Source organism: Harmonia axyridis, chromosome 1 (genome assembly GCF_914767665.1).
Source record: "Harmonia axyridis chromosome 1, icHarAxyr1.1, whole genome shotgun sequence".
Lineage (NCBI taxonomy): Eukaryota > Metazoa > Arthropoda > Insecta > Coleoptera > Coccinellidae > Harmonia > Harmonia axyridis.
The window spans coordinates 70519477-70536544 of NC_059501.1; the positions used below are offsets into that span (position 1 = coordinate 70519477).

Below are 17068 nucleotides of genomic sequence, written 5' to 3' on the forward strand. Positions count from 1 at the left end.
TTGGGACATTATGGGTAGAAGGCTTGGAAATTTACCCAAGCCCCCACGGAATTTGGTGGCTCTGAGACAAGTACAAGTATAGGTTGGGATAGTATCCCTCAAGAAGTAATATACCATCATATTGCATTAATGCCGAGACTTGTTGGGGAGTGTATAGATGAACGCGGTGGACAAACAAATTTATTGAAAAAAAATGAAAACCGTTTTTCTTCTCCAAATTTCAATCATTTACTCCTTGCTATACTATCTGTTTCACAAAAAAAAAAAAAAATTGAAATTTAAACAGCTCCTTCCGGGTGTTGCTGTTTTTTGTCAGTTGGTATATTTATTTATTTAACTATGAACGGACTGGCCATTTTACAACTATTATCAAGAATATAATATAGTATATGTTGCTTTGTGAATAGCTTTGACATTTCGGAGGTTGGTAAAGCTTTCGTTATTCTGCATCTAATCGCGAAATTTCATTTTTATCAAATGTTTAGTTTTGAAATTATCAGGACAATATATTTTTGGAACCCCTAGTCGGCCTAGTCTAGTCGGATACTACCCCAGACGAACTTAACTGCGGTATTCGTAATCCTAACCTATCTTTATCTATATTATTGCGTTTACGGGCCAGCTGGACGGTCAGACAGAATCATATTTGACAATGGATTCATCATCTTCAGTGAATCGAACCTAATCGTTTTAGAACATTCCAGGCTGAAAATTCGAAAGAAAAAGACGCGAGATTGCTAGGAAATTATCTAATACTCTGTTCAGGGAACGAGCGCTTAAAAAAGGGGAGGTATTGTTGATAAGAAATTAGACGAAAAGACTTCAATTTAATATCCTTTCATATATTTTGTTCTATTGCATAATTTTAGTGAGCTCTACCGATTTTCGTAAATACTGATTTCTTCTACTTCTTCCTTCAAATTGCTGGCGTCTATTGGGTGCTCCATACGGATTGCTCTCAGTTCTAAACTTCCTACAAGCTCACAAATCTTAACTTTGGCCTCAGCTACCAATTCTGGAGGCATCTTTTTCACAGATAATGCCATACTATGGAAGAAAGCGAAAATGGGATCAGTTTTCACGAGGTCTTGTTCTTCCTGTTTCTGTTCAATCAATTTGATAAAATTATTGTCCCTCAAAGAATCAGAATTATTTATTTTGTCAGAGTTTGAACTAAGCTCGTAAGGATATGGATCTGGTTTTAATGAATCCAGTTCATGATGAGACTGTGTTAGATCTTCATCTGCAGCAACTGGCATCTCTTCAACTTTGGAATTATTTTCGATCCTACGGATTAAGCTGTGATAAGCACTAATATCCAATATTCACAAAAAATTATGGAAGCCGGTATCTAGAGCTTACCTTCTCATATTTCTTCCAGCTGAATCTAGGAACTTCAAACGTTTTGCCAGTATCCAAGATGATTTCAGGTTTTTTCTCTTGAACCTGAAATACGTATCCTTCATATTACGCCATCTCCTCTTGCATTCTTCAACTGAAAAACCCTTTTTATTAGATGGATTTGATTCTTACTTGATAAAAATTCATTATAGATAAAATAATAAAACAAGGATTACTGAAAATTTTCCGCAGGAAATTCTTTTCATGTAACATAAATAAAACAGCCCCATTAAATAAAATTACGCCCCATTGTCACATATGAATCTTCAGTATGCTCGAAAAAAATTGAAGAGGTTACCACACGCAGCCGGCTGCAGACATTGCAGAGGCTAGCCTGTATTGATGTTACGGTGTTACACAACTCCCACAGCAACGCTTGAGGTTATACTTGATCTGCTTCCCTTATGCCCGCCACTCACGAAGCGTTTCTTCCAGCGTTTGGTAGCTAGCGTCGAAGAGATTCCAGTCGGGCAGTCAAGTTCATACTCTGATTTACAGTCGTACGGCCGTGTCCCGAGCTGTCTGACTGGAATCTCTTCGACGCTAGCTGCCAAACGCTGGAAGAAACGCTTCGTGAGTGGCGGGCATTTTACACTTATATTATATTATATATAGTTCCTACAAGAATACAAACAACTCTAGACGACTAGAACCATATTTTTACCCTAAACATTCACTATCACTAACTGAAAAACATCCAGAGTATGCTGCATTGAAGTTGTTCAATGCTTTACCTAGAGCTTTGCACCTAATAAGTGTACATAAAGAATTCAAAAAACTAGTATATAAGTTAATACTTGATTGTGAGCCTTACAACATGGAAGAATATTTTGATTTTTGTAATAGATAAACTTTGTTATTCGTTGCATTTTTTATGAATTTATTTTTAAGTTTTTGAAATTTGTGGATATTTAATTATGCCTCTTGTATTAGTTTATTTGATTTTTCAATAAGCTTATTTATAGGGGTTATTTTTGTAATTTGACCATTTTCGTAATTTTGTCATGTTGATGTGATAATTTGGGAAATAAAGTAGTTATTATTATTATTATGTGAGGAAATGGAGCATGCTGAAAGTAATAAGCATATCCTGCAATGGGAATCTCTGTCCGGGAAACTGAATTGGACATATGGATATTGAATCAATTAGAATCAAACCTCTAGGTAAAACCTTCGAATGTGATGTCAACTGTCTTCGATTTCAAAATATCCTTTGAAACAGTCATTGATGACCACCTCAGTGCTATGAAATTCGTGAACGCTTGGACAAAAAGCCCTCCATATGGTATACCGATGGAAAAAAAACAGGTAGAGGCATAGGTATTGGGGTATATGGGCCTGAAACGAGGATCTTTAGATCCCTGGTAAGTGAGCCCTCTATCTTGCAAACTGAGGAACTAACTGCCCAATCTGTCTCAAAAGAAACCTCAAAGGGACGCGTAATTACATCACTACAAAAAGCCAGATCACGCTGATATCCCTGGAATCACATAGCCAGGGGTCTCTACTGACATGAGAGTAAAGCAACTGACAGAGGCAATAAAGTAACTCTACTATGGATAACGGGGCATTGTGGTATTGAAGGAAACGAAAAACTTGCAAAAAAGAGCATCAATGTTGAAACCTGTTAATCCTTCTGTGGGCTTTGAAAAGACCAATATGAGGCAGCAGTCCAACAATGGGAGTGGAACCTATACCAGTAGGTATTTGGTAATTAATGTTTAATTGAGTCTATGTTTTGTAAGAAAATAAGGAGTAAATTGATCAATTACTTGAAATCCGCTAGAGATAGGGATGAGAAAGTTGATAAGAAATTGTCAAAAGGATACAGACAAAAAAATTAAATAGGGTTTGCATATCGAAGTTGTTAGTACCTACCTCTAGACTAAGTGGCAACACCGAAGCGCTCAAAATATTCTAGATTGATAGGACAATGGTATCTACTTGAAACCATATTTCCAATAAAATGATAGGCTCTGACGCTCTTCGTATAAGTCTAGAATATCACCGACCGTGGCACTCTCTGTATAGCTTGATGATCTGAAGTAGTGGGTTATAAATTATGTAGAAAATATTCTAAATGAGTAATTAACATTGTAGTTTCTAGTCCACAGTGGAAATTTTAGATAAGAAATTCAGAACCTCCCTACGCATTTTCAATCTATTATTGATGGATAAATAATTGTGAATTTAAAAAACAAAATATGTATTACTGGCTCATCTCTCTCCACCCGCCTGACCGTTTTCCGCGTTATGATATTTACAGTTTTTCTTTACCGCGCATTGTTCTCAGCTCAAGAGGGATTTCCACCACGCGGGCTCAAGTTTGTATGTAAAACTACAGTACGGATCCTTTAGATCATTCATTTTTGTTCTTATCTGTTATAATTTTTTACCACCTAACCCCCCCTTCCTTAGTCAATCTAATGAAGAGTGCCAAATTACTACAGTGTTGCCATGTCAGATTCCTCCATAATTACCTCCAGCAATAATGTCTCAAATTCAATAAAGTTTGTGCTTACCACTTCTATCCATTTTCTCAGCAATATCGTTCCATAACTTCGCCCTTAGTCCAAAATCTCTGTGATCTTTATGGTTGATATCGTAGAGAATGCGATGTTGTTGCACGATATTTATTAAATTGTAGTCTTCCATATTGGAGAAGCTCAGATATCGGTATGCGACTTTGTCCGACATTGTTATTTCTGTTATATTGAATATGGACAAGTTTTAAAATATTTGCTGGCACACAAATTTCCTCTGTCTAGGACTTTCCTATATCGCATTCATTCGCACGACGCACAGTGATGGTCGAACGAACAGCGATTTGATGAACGCAGAGGTCGGCGACTGCGTTGTATGGCGTAAAACGCAGTGGTATGCGCTAGGACCGCTAGCCCAAGTTAGCGATTGGATTCAGGGCCGGTGTTGCCCTAGATTTGTAAAACTTGATGGCGCCGTTGCCATTCGCAGTAATAAATACATCCAAGAATATATCAAACTACATGGAAAACTATTTTTTGAAGCCGTTTATGCCCTATCCCAAAGCCAACAGGAATTTCCTGTTTTCATTTACATTTACTAACTGACAAAGAAACAGCGACACGCAGAAGGAGCCGTTTAAATTTCAAATTTTTTATGGTGAAACATACATAATACAAGGGATAAATGATTGAAATTTGGAGAAAAAACGAAAGGTTTACAATTGTTTTTGATAAATTTGTTAGTAATGTGTTTGCCCACCGCGATTATCTTTACACTTCCCAACACGCCTCGGCATTGATGCAATAAGATGGTCTATTTCTATTTGAGGGATACTATCCTAAGCTACCTGCACTACATATCTCAGAGCTGCCAAAGTCCGTAGGGGCTGGGGTAAACTTCCAAGCCTTTTACCCATGATGTCCCAAACATACACTATGGGCGAAAGATCAGGGAAACTGGGCGGCCATGGCAAAAGATTCACATGGGTCGCTTCCAGAAAGTTTAAACTAACTATGGCAACATGAGCTCGGGCATTATTTTGCTGAAATATTGAATTCTCGAGCCGATTGAGGTGAGGGAGAATATTTCTTGAAGATAACGCAGCGCTGTCATGTTACCTCGAATAAAGACTCAAGGTGACCTACTTGCATGTGCAATAGCACCCTACCATAACGCCTACTGTCCAGTGTAAATGACGCTCCACATCAGACTGAGGTTCACGTCTTTCTCCCCGACGTCGTCTAACCCTTCTTTGGCCATCATGTGCACCCAAGGAGAATCGAGAGGTTTTCAAAATATGTTCATTTACTCCCTCAAAATTAGATCCGTGCCTGCGGTAGGCCACCCGGTCTAATATGGAATTAAGGATTCAAAAATGGTATAACACTTACCTACCAAATTATTTCTTAAATCGGACAAAAAGGGTTACCTGTTACCCGTTTCAATCTTGACGTCGGTTTCTGGGACACCGAATATATACAAGTTTTTTAATTTATCGATGTTTTTAAATTTCAAACTGTTTATGTAGTTAGTGATTTTGCTCGCGCCGGTCCTGAGTAGAATAATTGGATCGCTTGTAGTCAGGTTACGATAGCTTTCACAAAGTAGATGTTGTGGCGGTGAATTCTAAAGCGGTCGCCATGCAGAAATATCTAAGTTACATACTGGGTGTCATAAAATTGAATATCAAGATTTAAGAGGAGTATTTTTCAGATTAAGGTGAGATTGTTTGTTCATAAACATGTGTATGATAAAGATCTGTTAAACTTTCAAAATTTGTTTTATATTTTTGCTTAAAGAAAAACAGAACACAAACTTTTTTGTGAGTTATATAAATCACAAATGTTTTATACTGCCCGTAAGTAGAAACACTTAAAGAGGATTTCCTAACAAAATGACTCAAATATACAATACTGCACACGCAAAGACCACTGCTATCCAGTGAACTGAAGAGAGATCATTCTTCAGTTCACTGCTGCTCCTGCTATCGGCGTTTATCAATCTCCTTGCTAAATAAAGCCGATAAAGGTGTAACTTTATAAAACGCCATGATGACTGGAAATCTAACACTGTTGGTTGCAAATGGTTATGTTGAAAATTCATTGACAAATAACAAGACGATTTTCGAGAATATATATCTGGGGATAATACCATTCGAAAAGAAATACCAATTTCCAGCGAGCTGAAAAGAGCGAATAAATGCAATTAATTCAACTTTTTTAGTATGAGCAATGGTAAAAATATTAATGTTAATATTATTATTGCTAACTGAATTCAATGAGTAGAAAACATATGAAATACAATGTCATATGAAGGTGGCACTATAATAGAAGTATACTCAATACAATACAGTACTGAAATAGATAAGGTAATAAAAAGAAATAATAAAGAGTATTCGAGCAAAGATGAAAATTATAATGAAACAATTTAGGAGGTTATAAAATAATATGTACAATAATATATCCTTTCCAAAGAGCCTGCAGATCTCATCTGTTGACTTATCCATGTGATACAAAAGGTATTTGTCCCGGCAGTGACCTATCAGCAGTCCCATCATTACCCGAAGCTCAGCTCGTGGTAGTTTCAGGAGTTTTCTGATATAGGTCGGTGAAAACACCACAAATTGTTTGCCTGAGCAAGGCCCAGAGTATTCCTGCGGAAGGGCTCAGGATCAACAGGTGTTAAACTTGATGCCCTTTTTGCAAGTTCATTGGCTTTTTCATTTCCTTCAATACCACAATGCCCCGGTACCCATGCTAGAGTTACTTTATTGCCTTGGCCAGTTGCTTTACGGCACTCCCATATCAGTATGGCTATATGATTCCAGGAACCTCAACGTGACCTGGCTGTCTGTAGTGATGTGGATACTCGCCCGTTTGTGGTTTCGCTTTTAGCGTAAGTATATATGGCTAGTATCTCGGATTGCAATATAGAGGACTCACTTCCCAGGGATCTAGAGATCATCGTTTTAGGCCCATATACCCCAATACCTGTGCCTTTTTCTGATTTTGATCCATCGGTATACCTTATGAAGTCTTTTGCAATCCCACATGGCTCTAGAAAAAGTATTGTCTATATGTTTTCTCCAGTTGAGATTACTATCCGAAGGAAATCATGAAATCTTTAAATGCCAAATAGTCTGCATTTAGCGATTTGAATTTTGTATGGTACCATTGGTACCAACTACTATCCAATTTGAATGTACATACTAAATTTCTTCAAAATCGGTCAAGAATTATAGAAGTTAAGACAGTTACTAGGATATGCGGACATAAGACACGAAACCAAAATTCTTCAGGATGGTCTGAAACTCTGAAATGCAATTTGCTGGCAGATATCTGAAATCGCAGGTCATAACTATTTTTATCGTAATTATCTACCTTAATTATGCATCATACAGTTGATAGATTTGAAATTCATGACTATAAAATATCCACCTAATTTGTATGGATTTGTGACCAAGTACATATTAAGCCATTGCCACTAATAAATAAAATAATTAATAGGTAAAGATAAGAGATCAAAAACAAATTCTAACAATTGCGGATATATAAAAATTTTTCGGTACATGATATCAAAGGCACAGAACAACATCTGAACTTTAATCTATAATTTCAATTGATTATCGAATATCAGAATGAGCATATCAAAATAATGTTATTATCTTTGTAATCGTTTTATGTACTGGATCATCTCATATGATGACCTTTCACGTCGCGATTTCTAAAAAGATAAACTAATTTCAAGACGTCATTGTGACCGGCTGGTTTATCTAGATGAGGGGATCTGTTCGCACGATCCTCCTGGAATTTGGCATTAAAATTCGAGTGTTTATATAAAAGAGTATCTATAGATAATATGTAAGGGCATCACGTTCAAACGGCTGCACTAAATCGGATGGTTTTTTTGTTGTTGTGTTCTTTACTGTCATTAGAAGGAACAAAATATTTCCGAAAAAATCGTACGAACAAGAAAAAAAGGCTCAACTTTTCCTCCGATCTAGCAAACAATCATAGAGTATAATTTGACACTTCGAATGATATATTTTGGGTTGCCTGACAGAAAGTAGATGATTGAATTGAAACGAAAATGATTCTCTCTTATTTTATTATAAGGATTATTGATTTAATACCGAAGCATTCAGGAACACTTAGGTAATTTTGTTAATTGCGAGAATAAATTATCGAACACACAGTTGTCCAGGTTTCTCGAAATGGAGTGATAAAGAAAAAAGAAGATTACAGAGAAGAAGTTACACCACCCGTGCGGAGCCAGGGCGCATCTTTCCGTCTCCTATAGGCCTAGCGCAACCAGGTGTTCTAATTCATTAGGGAACGGATACACGCGAGATAACTCCATTTCCTATGTGGTTTGCTCATCTTATACACTAGTTATCTACCATATATTTGGGCTCAACAATATGTTACAATGTACATACCAATAAGATACAGCCTAGTGTCGTCTACCCAGTCCTCTTCTCCAAGCCTCTGATCCTGTACTAGTTCCACATTTAGCTATATTTGCTCCATAGACTTGTGTATTCCTTCATTCCAAGAGCGCCTCGGCCTTCCTCTCTTCCTCCATCTTGGTGGGACCAATTCAAATATCCGCCTAGGCCATTGATGTTCAGGCATTCTCATTAAGTGTCCAAACCATCTTAGACTTTTAATTTCGATTCGGTCTAGTACTGTTTCTATGGCATGTAACCGGTCACATGTTGTAGCCTTGACGTTCTTGCACTTTGTCTCAGAGAGTCCATTTCGACTGCATCAAGTCTACATTTTATAGGTCTGCGTTAATGGTCCATATTTCACTGCCATAACACAGAGTTGACTCCGCCATCGTTCTTCCTCTGCGTTTCTTCGTACGACTCGAGATACCTTTATCCCACCACAAGGAGTTGAGGCAGCCAATAATCTTTAAAGCCTTCTGTATTCTTTGTTTTATTTCAACTTTGGAAATAATCAGCTCTGAAGTTAGTTCTCATCGTCGAAAATCAAGATTAAGAAAAAATGGCAATGTCTTAAAAGCATACCAATCCCAAACAGAACAAAAAGGCTCACAGAAATGGTATCAAGAAACCTAAACAATATAGACAATAGTGAACGTTAGGGACGGATGCCAAATTCTTGAAAAATCAGAAGTTCTCCTAAAAACATAATTTAAGCACCAAATAACTGTTGAAACGTGTTGCTGAACGCAAAGCTGCAAGAGAAGCTAAAACCACTAAATAAGTTTGATTTGTTATTGTTTTAACTCCACCAATACCATTCCTGTCCACAATCGCGCCTAAGTATTCAAACACGCTTGGGATCAGCTACAAAGAGCAGTAGATTCTCACCAATCACCTCTTCTTACGCATCAAGAACTCAAACGGCTTTTGAAACAACTCTGGAGAGAAATTGATCAAGGCTGCCTCAACTATCTGATCGAAAGCATAGTATAAGGTATACTATGTCGAAAGTATGCAAACGCGTTGTCAAGCTGTGATTGATGTTCGAGGAGGTCATACTCTTTACTGAACTTTATTTTTTAATATAATATGAATGAATGAAGATTTTGTACTACAAATACTAAAAATAAATTTTCAACTGAAACTGTGAAACTCATAAAGGAATGGACAAAAAAATAATTCAGATAAGTGAGAAAACATTTAGAACTTTAATATTTAAAAAATTGTTGAAAAAAATGAAAACTTTCGAAACAGTCTCAAAAGCCCTGAAATTCCTTAACTTTTGGGGAGCCGTATATGTCTATATGTCTATGGAATTGAATGAAATATCTTATCACTGATATGTTTTCATCTCCGCGCGTTTAATGCCAAATTTGATAGTTCATGTTGGGAACAAAATTTGCTTACTGAAAATGACATATGCTCCCTCAATCTATGTTTATTACTCTGAGGTCCCTTTTCAATTGATTTTCGCATCAACAACAACAAAAAGATCAGTGACTTTTTACATAACAAATTAAAATTTTAAAATGATGCCGTTGATTGATCAATTATTTGTATAGCGCCACCTTAAGGAAGAAGAGGGAAAAAGAGTAGAGTAGCCAAAATTATCTCAAACAGAATCTAATCATTGAACACACCAGTATTTTAGACATCCTTACAAAAAACATCAAAATTCCTCATGCATCTAAAAAACCACCGGTTAAAATCAATCCCAACCCAAAGGAAATCACAACCCAAACTTTAAAGCTGTAACTGCTAGTCAATTACTACCTCTCGGTTTTTTAAGCCATCATCATCGAAAACAACAACCGTGAAGAGGGATGTCGTAACCAATATCTGGAGAAATATGAGTTGGTTCTTGCGCCGAAAGAGCAGATGTTCAGCGGGCACGGGCAGCGACAACGGCAGGTGAATTACCAGGTGCTGGGGAACATCTGCACGACGCCGATGGTCTTTGTGCATGGCTCGTGATGCATTCTAACACGATCCAATAGTCGGGGGGATTGAGAACCTTTCATCTTTCTTCCAGCATCAATTTTATTACTCCCGGAAGTGTTCGGACATTAAAATCTAATGAAAACGGCATCAGATACTCGTTATGACATTTCAATAGGTTATCGTCCCAGCCTCCAGTAAGATTTTCTTTTTGCGACGCGTTTTCCCCGCTTTGCTATTTAAGGAGTCACGATCTGGGATGGGGCGGATAAAAGTGTGTTTGTGAAATGAAGGTATAAAACCAATCCTTCCGCTCTTTTTGTAGTTTTTATCGTACGCTAGAGGCGGAGGCAGGCTACTTTCGCAGTAATAAGTACCGCTTCTATTAATGACGAAGTGACACTAGCACAACAGGAAACAGGATAATCAACTCTGATATTGCTCGACCATATCCTGTGGAACTTATTGAGAGTTGATGGAGGAGATATTTTTCTAGCATTTTTTCAAACTGGTATAATCATCACTAAAAAAATTGACTGCAAGAAACAGCCTGTATCTTGAAAACAAAGCGTCTGCGGTGCTATATTGATTCAATTTTTTTTCTTGAAATTATACAAGAAATCTTCCATTTTCGGCTGTACCTCTGATTTAGAAACATTCTGTATTTTTGTTGAAACCAATCCTCATTTTCCTCATTCAATTATAACCTCACTTCCAGAAATGCAGCTTTGGACTATCCTTGAGGAGTTATGGTAAAATCCAACTTAAGCTTTTCCAAGTTCAGAATCTTGCTCGCTCTGTAAAGAGAATTAGTAACTAAATTCTGATTACCAAAAGATTCTATTCTATTCTATTCTATTCTATCCTATCCTGTTCTATTCTATTCTATTCTTTTCTACTCTATTCTATTCTTTTCTACTTTATTCTATTCTATTCTAATAAATAGTTCATTTTGTTCAAGTTGAATATTTCATGAACCATTATAATGATTCAAATATACATTTCGTGTATTCAGGTTGGCATCATCCTCTTCATTTGATGCTGAAGAAGTTATGAAAGGTGTGCAAAGTGAAAGTGGCGACATTCGTTCTTGTAATGGATGGAAATATGATACAGCCTCTGCTTCAGCTTCAAATTTGAACGCAATGTTGAAAATCTTGTGTTTCACCCTTATCTGAAGATGACGAGATAATTCCATTACACACCCTAGCCCATAGCCAAGAAAAAAAAATCATTAGCATTCTTTTGTGCATTAGTGGTATGGTTCACCACAGTGTGCAAAAATTCTATTTGCCCAGGTTCCGGATGATGAAATTGCACTCGGAACGTTTCTAGTTTTTACTCTTTTTCTTCGTGATGATATATCTTCTGGTGTTGGAACAACTTTTGTTTTCACCATTTACTCGATGTCTTCATTGATTATGTATTTTTGAACATTGCTTGTATAGCAAGAGCCTATGACGGCCAGACCTTCGTCTTCGATAAAAGCTGAAAGTTTTTCTATGCATGTCTCTTTACAGGTAAAGACGACCAGCGACTATAGAGTTTGGCCATAGTATAAGGAAAGGATAGTAAGCCAGTGTAGTGCTTTTTTCGATTTTGTTGATGTTGAGCGCCATCTAGTTGTACTCACATTTTACTCGAATTTTACTGTAAAAAATTGGTCCGTAAAGTGGAGCCCTCTGAAAAAATTTGTGTTATTTTGAAGAACTAAAATATTTGAAATAGAGTGGTCAGAAGATTTCTATATTTTGATATTTTTTCTGCTCTGTAATAAGCATTTACGCCAGTGGCGTGTATTTGTGATAACTTAATAATAACATTAAAATTGTTGGTAATGTCATGCGACCCCTTGTCAACCACGCCACTGAATGAATTATCGTATTTTTTCTGCGCCATCTATAGTTCATGATTCAGCGCTATCTATTATCGAGTTACTTCTCCAAATCCAAATCCAACTACAGTAGCGACCCCTGGTGACTATTTCCTTGCCGTCAAACGGCGGTTGGCTTACTATCCTTTCCTTATACTATGTACTTTCCTTATACTATGTATAGCAAGAGCCCACGACGGGCAAACCTTCGTCTTCGATAAAAGCTGAAAGTTTTTCTATGCATGTCCCTTTACAGGTAAAGACGACCAGCGACTAGAGAGTTTGACAAGTCACAGGTAGTGAAGGTGTAAAAAATACTTCCTTAAATTCGTTAAAGTATAAATATCTTTATACATATTTCCTTCGAAAAGGCATTGTCGGGGTCAGGGAACGGGAACTCAAAAAATTACAATGAATCGTGGATATCAATTTGACGCAAATATAATGGACTCTGTTATTCATGAATTGACGTATCCTCATAAAAATTTCCTCATCTATATTTGAAATAATGGGGTGAATAATTTTTCGATTTGATGAAATCTAATTTCACCAATTAATAATGAATTACAGGAAAATCAGACAAAAGAACTCACTTGGATTTTGGAGCTTTTGAGCTCACGTCCATTCAGTCGCCCTTGGAGACTACATAATATTATATTCAGGGTGAGTTGTCCCTACATTGAATTCAACTGTAAATCTTCCTCATCAAATAAAACACATCATTCACCATTTTTCCAGATCCGTCTCAGGTAGAAAGTTATAAGCTTTTAAAGGTTTTCTAATGGACTAATGCTCCCCTGTTATATCGATGTTTATTCATGGAGATAACGCAAACCCCATTAAAAGTATACATTGAAGTTCGATGAATTAAATATATTTATATGGATGAGCGTTGCCAGATTCACAGATATTGAGGTTGAATTTGAAGTAGATAGTTGTTCAAACTTTGCTTATTTTGAGTTAAAATTGGGTTTTCTTGCTCTAACGGCTATAAATTTGTGATAATCAAGTTTCGTTCGAAATTTAGTATCGATCGCATCATCAGGACCAAAAAAATTCAAGCATGAAATCGATGATTTGTATCTCAATTTCTTGAATGCACTTAAAAAGAATCTCTTTTCATAATTTAGTAGGAATGTACCTACCAGCATTGTATAAAGAACTTTTTATACACAATACGTCAGTGTATAAAAATTGGTATATTTTTACACCTAATTACACTCACTTCAATAATTTGGGACCAACAGGTAGGAGGTAAGATACCTCTCTCCAGTATAATTCTTTTGAATTCATATACAGATGTTAACAGATCATCATTCATTCTTCAAATTTTATATTCAGTTCTCTTTTATTTTGAACATTTTTTTTATATTCATCATTACCTATTCGAATCCTTGGTGGTAGGTACATATCATTTTCAGGTAAAAATGTAAATCATGAAGGTACTGTATTAAAATGTGTAAATTAAATCTTTCAATATTTTTATATATAGGCTGTTTTGATTGCGAATCGAACATCATAGGATAATTAACATTTCAGTCCATATTTTATAAGGACAAAAATGAAATATGAAAGTAATAATTGTATATTTGGCAATCAATGCTTCATACTGATATTGATTGTTATCGTTATTATCTTCACCTACTTTAATTATAAATGAATTCATTGTTTTCGATTTTGTAGGGCATCTGTGCTTCCGTTATTAATTAAAAAAAAATGATTAATTTCAATTGAAAGAGCGTTTTAATCTAAAATAGACAAGACAACACACCGCATCAAAGGAAAATTTTCGGTTAATTTGCTCGAATTTTTTAAATGTTTTTGAACTCGTAATGCTAATCAATTGTCTTCATTCCATTACCCCTCTAAAACCAACCGTTTGGGTTATACAGAGTACTAAAATAACTTTTCTAAAATTTCAAATGGCCATTGTGAATAAACTTCTTGGAATATATAAACCAACCAAATCGAGTATGCAACAATTGTTCATACAGTTGATTAAAGTCCACCATTTTCTGATCAAGGGCATAGAAATGGGAGAGGTTCTGTCTGTAATTAACCCCCCCCCCAAGATTTACAAAATATAACATTTTCTGAATTCTCTCTAAGACGAATAATAAAATTTTTCCATAAAATGAACCTTTGTCACTTTTTATGAGTATTTGTCCGAGGTTTATTATTTTCCTTTATGTACCCGTTTTGTCGGCATCCCCCTTGTTTTGTCATCTGTGATTTTTGTATTCGTTATCGGTATACACTTACCCGTTGTTTTAGATTTTTTGTATCATTTTGTCACAAAATTTTAATACATATTACATACTGCAGTTATCAAAGAACTGAACTGAGTTATTCGCATTGAAAAATTGTCTGTGATGTATTTTAGAATTTAATGTGTTTCGTTCAAGTTGCAATTTTTTTGTGAAGAACTCAGTTGTGAATTGACTATACAAGATGTTCCCAAATTGGAAGTACAAACGAAAATGACAGATTCCTCGGATCATTTTAAGAAATAAGGTCCTATAACTTAAATTTGGCATATATATTCCATTTTAAAGTTTTCATCATCTGATATGCTAATTTTGAATGCAAATCTATTGGGTGATATTTTTTCTGGAAGAGTGCCTGCTTCTATCCACCAACCCTTTTTTTTGGAAGCACTGGTAGTTTAAAAAAATGTAAAAAGAAACTCTGGTCCACTATTACACTTTTTTTCTTGTCGGTTCTTGTTAAACAATTCTTCAGGAATCTTCAGGAAAATCAAAATTATTATAAAATTCCAGTTAGCTGTGATAAATAAATAATTATAAGTTTTGTTCCTTATTGACCCAATCTGTATAGAATATTGATAGAGATTGGATAAACTGTTATAAGCCTCTCAAAAAGTAGGACTAGAAGAAAATAAAGCATTTGCGGGCCCATGTATAGGACATTCTATTCTGAAAATTATTCGAAGAATTTCTCATTTTTCGTTGTACCTCCAATTTAGGAACACCCTTTATAAGGTAAGAACAATCGAATCGGTAATCAAAAAAATACTATTATTGCGAGTAATTTTGGTTAAAACTTCGTTATCAAGCATTTCTTTCTTACAATACAGATATGATTGAACGTTGCCGTCAAAAATTTTTTTTTCGATTTTGATTTTGAATTTTGGAAGTAAATAACTAATATTTCCGTGATAATAGGGCCGATCGGAACGATAATAACAATTATGTCTTCGTCAAAGTTTCGTTTTGATGGCGTCTTCAAAATAATATAAGACTCAAGCAGAATATATAAAGGATGATACCTGTATACAATTAAGTAGTCTCCAAGGACAAATTGGCGCATGAATGACGAGCTCTCAGAAACTCCTATCTTCATGTAATTGCTTTCCTCATTTTAAAAAAATGCCTTTTCTATTTTGAATCTGGTATATCAAAATTAATTATTCCTCAACTTGTCAACAAATACCTAGTTGATGACATTTCCAACAAAATTAATTAATTCTTGCAATTATGTTGCATGGGGGCAAAGGTAAAAAATACAAAACTTCGAAACGTGTTTCAGATGATTCACTGTATGAACAACACCAACACTTAGTTGATTTTCAAGCCATAACGCTAAATGGACGACAAGGTCAGACCTAATTGAGGTAAGTAGATATGCATAGGACATGTCCTTTTTACCATCACATTCTATTTTCAGAAAACTTGAAATTTCTTACTCATGCAGCGAACTTATTTCCTGATGTTCTTTAATGATTTCTTGTAGATACTGAGCTTCGAAATTAATTAAAGAAAACTCTTGAAAGACAGACGGACAATTTTTATGATTTATTATTTTCGATAGAAAACATTTTTCAATTATTCAAACAAAACATTTTTATAATTCTTCTGAAACTTTCATAATCATTCGTTCACCTATATGAATTGAATTCGAAAAATTCGTAATTTTGGGACAAAAACTTCACCCTAACAAGTATTGTTTTCAATTCAAATTTATAGCTTTTAATTAATTTTTCAATTTTTGGATCGAATGTTACTTGAAATCATGAGCAGGGAGTTTTGCAACCTGTACAATTAATCGATGTATCACAATAACAACCCTGTATTTTGAAAAAAGTGTTAGAATTATTGGATATACTCATTCATATGGTAATACTTTTAGAATTTCATCGAAATTGAATGAGCCATACCCTGTGAAGTCTCAATTGAAGCCCCCAACTATAAATCAAAAATTGTTTCGAAATTGTATTTAGTAGTTTAAATTTCTCCTAAAATCTCTCTGGAATCACTCTGTATATAGAAAAACCATTTCAAGTTTTTGTATGGGACTATCAGCGAACCATACTGAATACTCATTCTAGTGAGGTCCATGGGCGCCCGCAGAAATTTTTCTCAGGGGGGGCAAAAGATGAAAATTATTGAAAATTGATAAGGCGTCCATGATTGTCGTAAGCGATATTAGTATTCCGTTTCTTTCTTTTTCTGTATTTATATTCATAAGTGGGGGGAGGACTGTGCAAATTAAAAATTATGAAGTTTTCCACTTCAACATTTTTTTTAAACATCAACAACATTGGGTGATGTGAAATAATACGGTAACTCTCTTCAAAAAGAGTCACATTCGATGGAAGAATTCACAAAAAAATAAATATAAAAATATGGAGAACGAAATGAAATAATTATTATAATTGCTGATGAAGAAAAAACAATGAGTAATAACGAAATGAAAAATATATACATATATGCTCGATAAAACTATGTTCATAAGAATAATAAAAGAATAATAATAAATCTTGAAATATACAGTGAATGACGCAAACAATGGAGTTTAAAACATGATACTAAAATATGATTCAAAATAGCACAGAATTGCTCCAGAATGTGAAAACAACAAACAAGTATTTTATCAAAATTAACAAATCATAAATTGCA

At 35.2% G+C, this 17068-nt stretch overlaps 1 protein-coding gene and 1 long non-coding RNA gene across 2 annotated transcripts; one reads left to right on the forward strand and one right to left on the reverse strand.

Annotated features, from left to right (window-relative positions):
- Window positions 1-821: 821 nt before the first annotated feature.
- On the reverse strand, window positions 822-4290 carry LOC123670642. Its single transcript, XM_045604154.1, has 3 exons — window positions 3924-4290; window positions 1363-1495; window positions 822-1287 (listed from the first exon to the last, which is right to left on the reverse strand). The coding sequence occupies exons 1-3, from the start codon at window positions 4096-4098 to the stop codon at window positions 876-878; spliced, it is 720 nt and encodes a 239-aa protein (XP_045460110.1). The 5' UTR covers window positions 4099-4290; the 3' UTR covers window positions 822-875.
- Window positions 4291-4919: 629 nt separating this feature from the next.
- LOC123670643 lies at window positions 4920-16796 on the forward strand. The gene is made up of 3 exons (XR_006745950.1): window positions 4920-5604; window positions 15699-15783; window positions 15837-16796. It is a non-coding gene; the product is annotated as an uncharacterized LOC123670643 (long non-coding RNA).
- The last annotated feature ends 272 nt before the right edge of the window (window positions 16797-17068 follow it).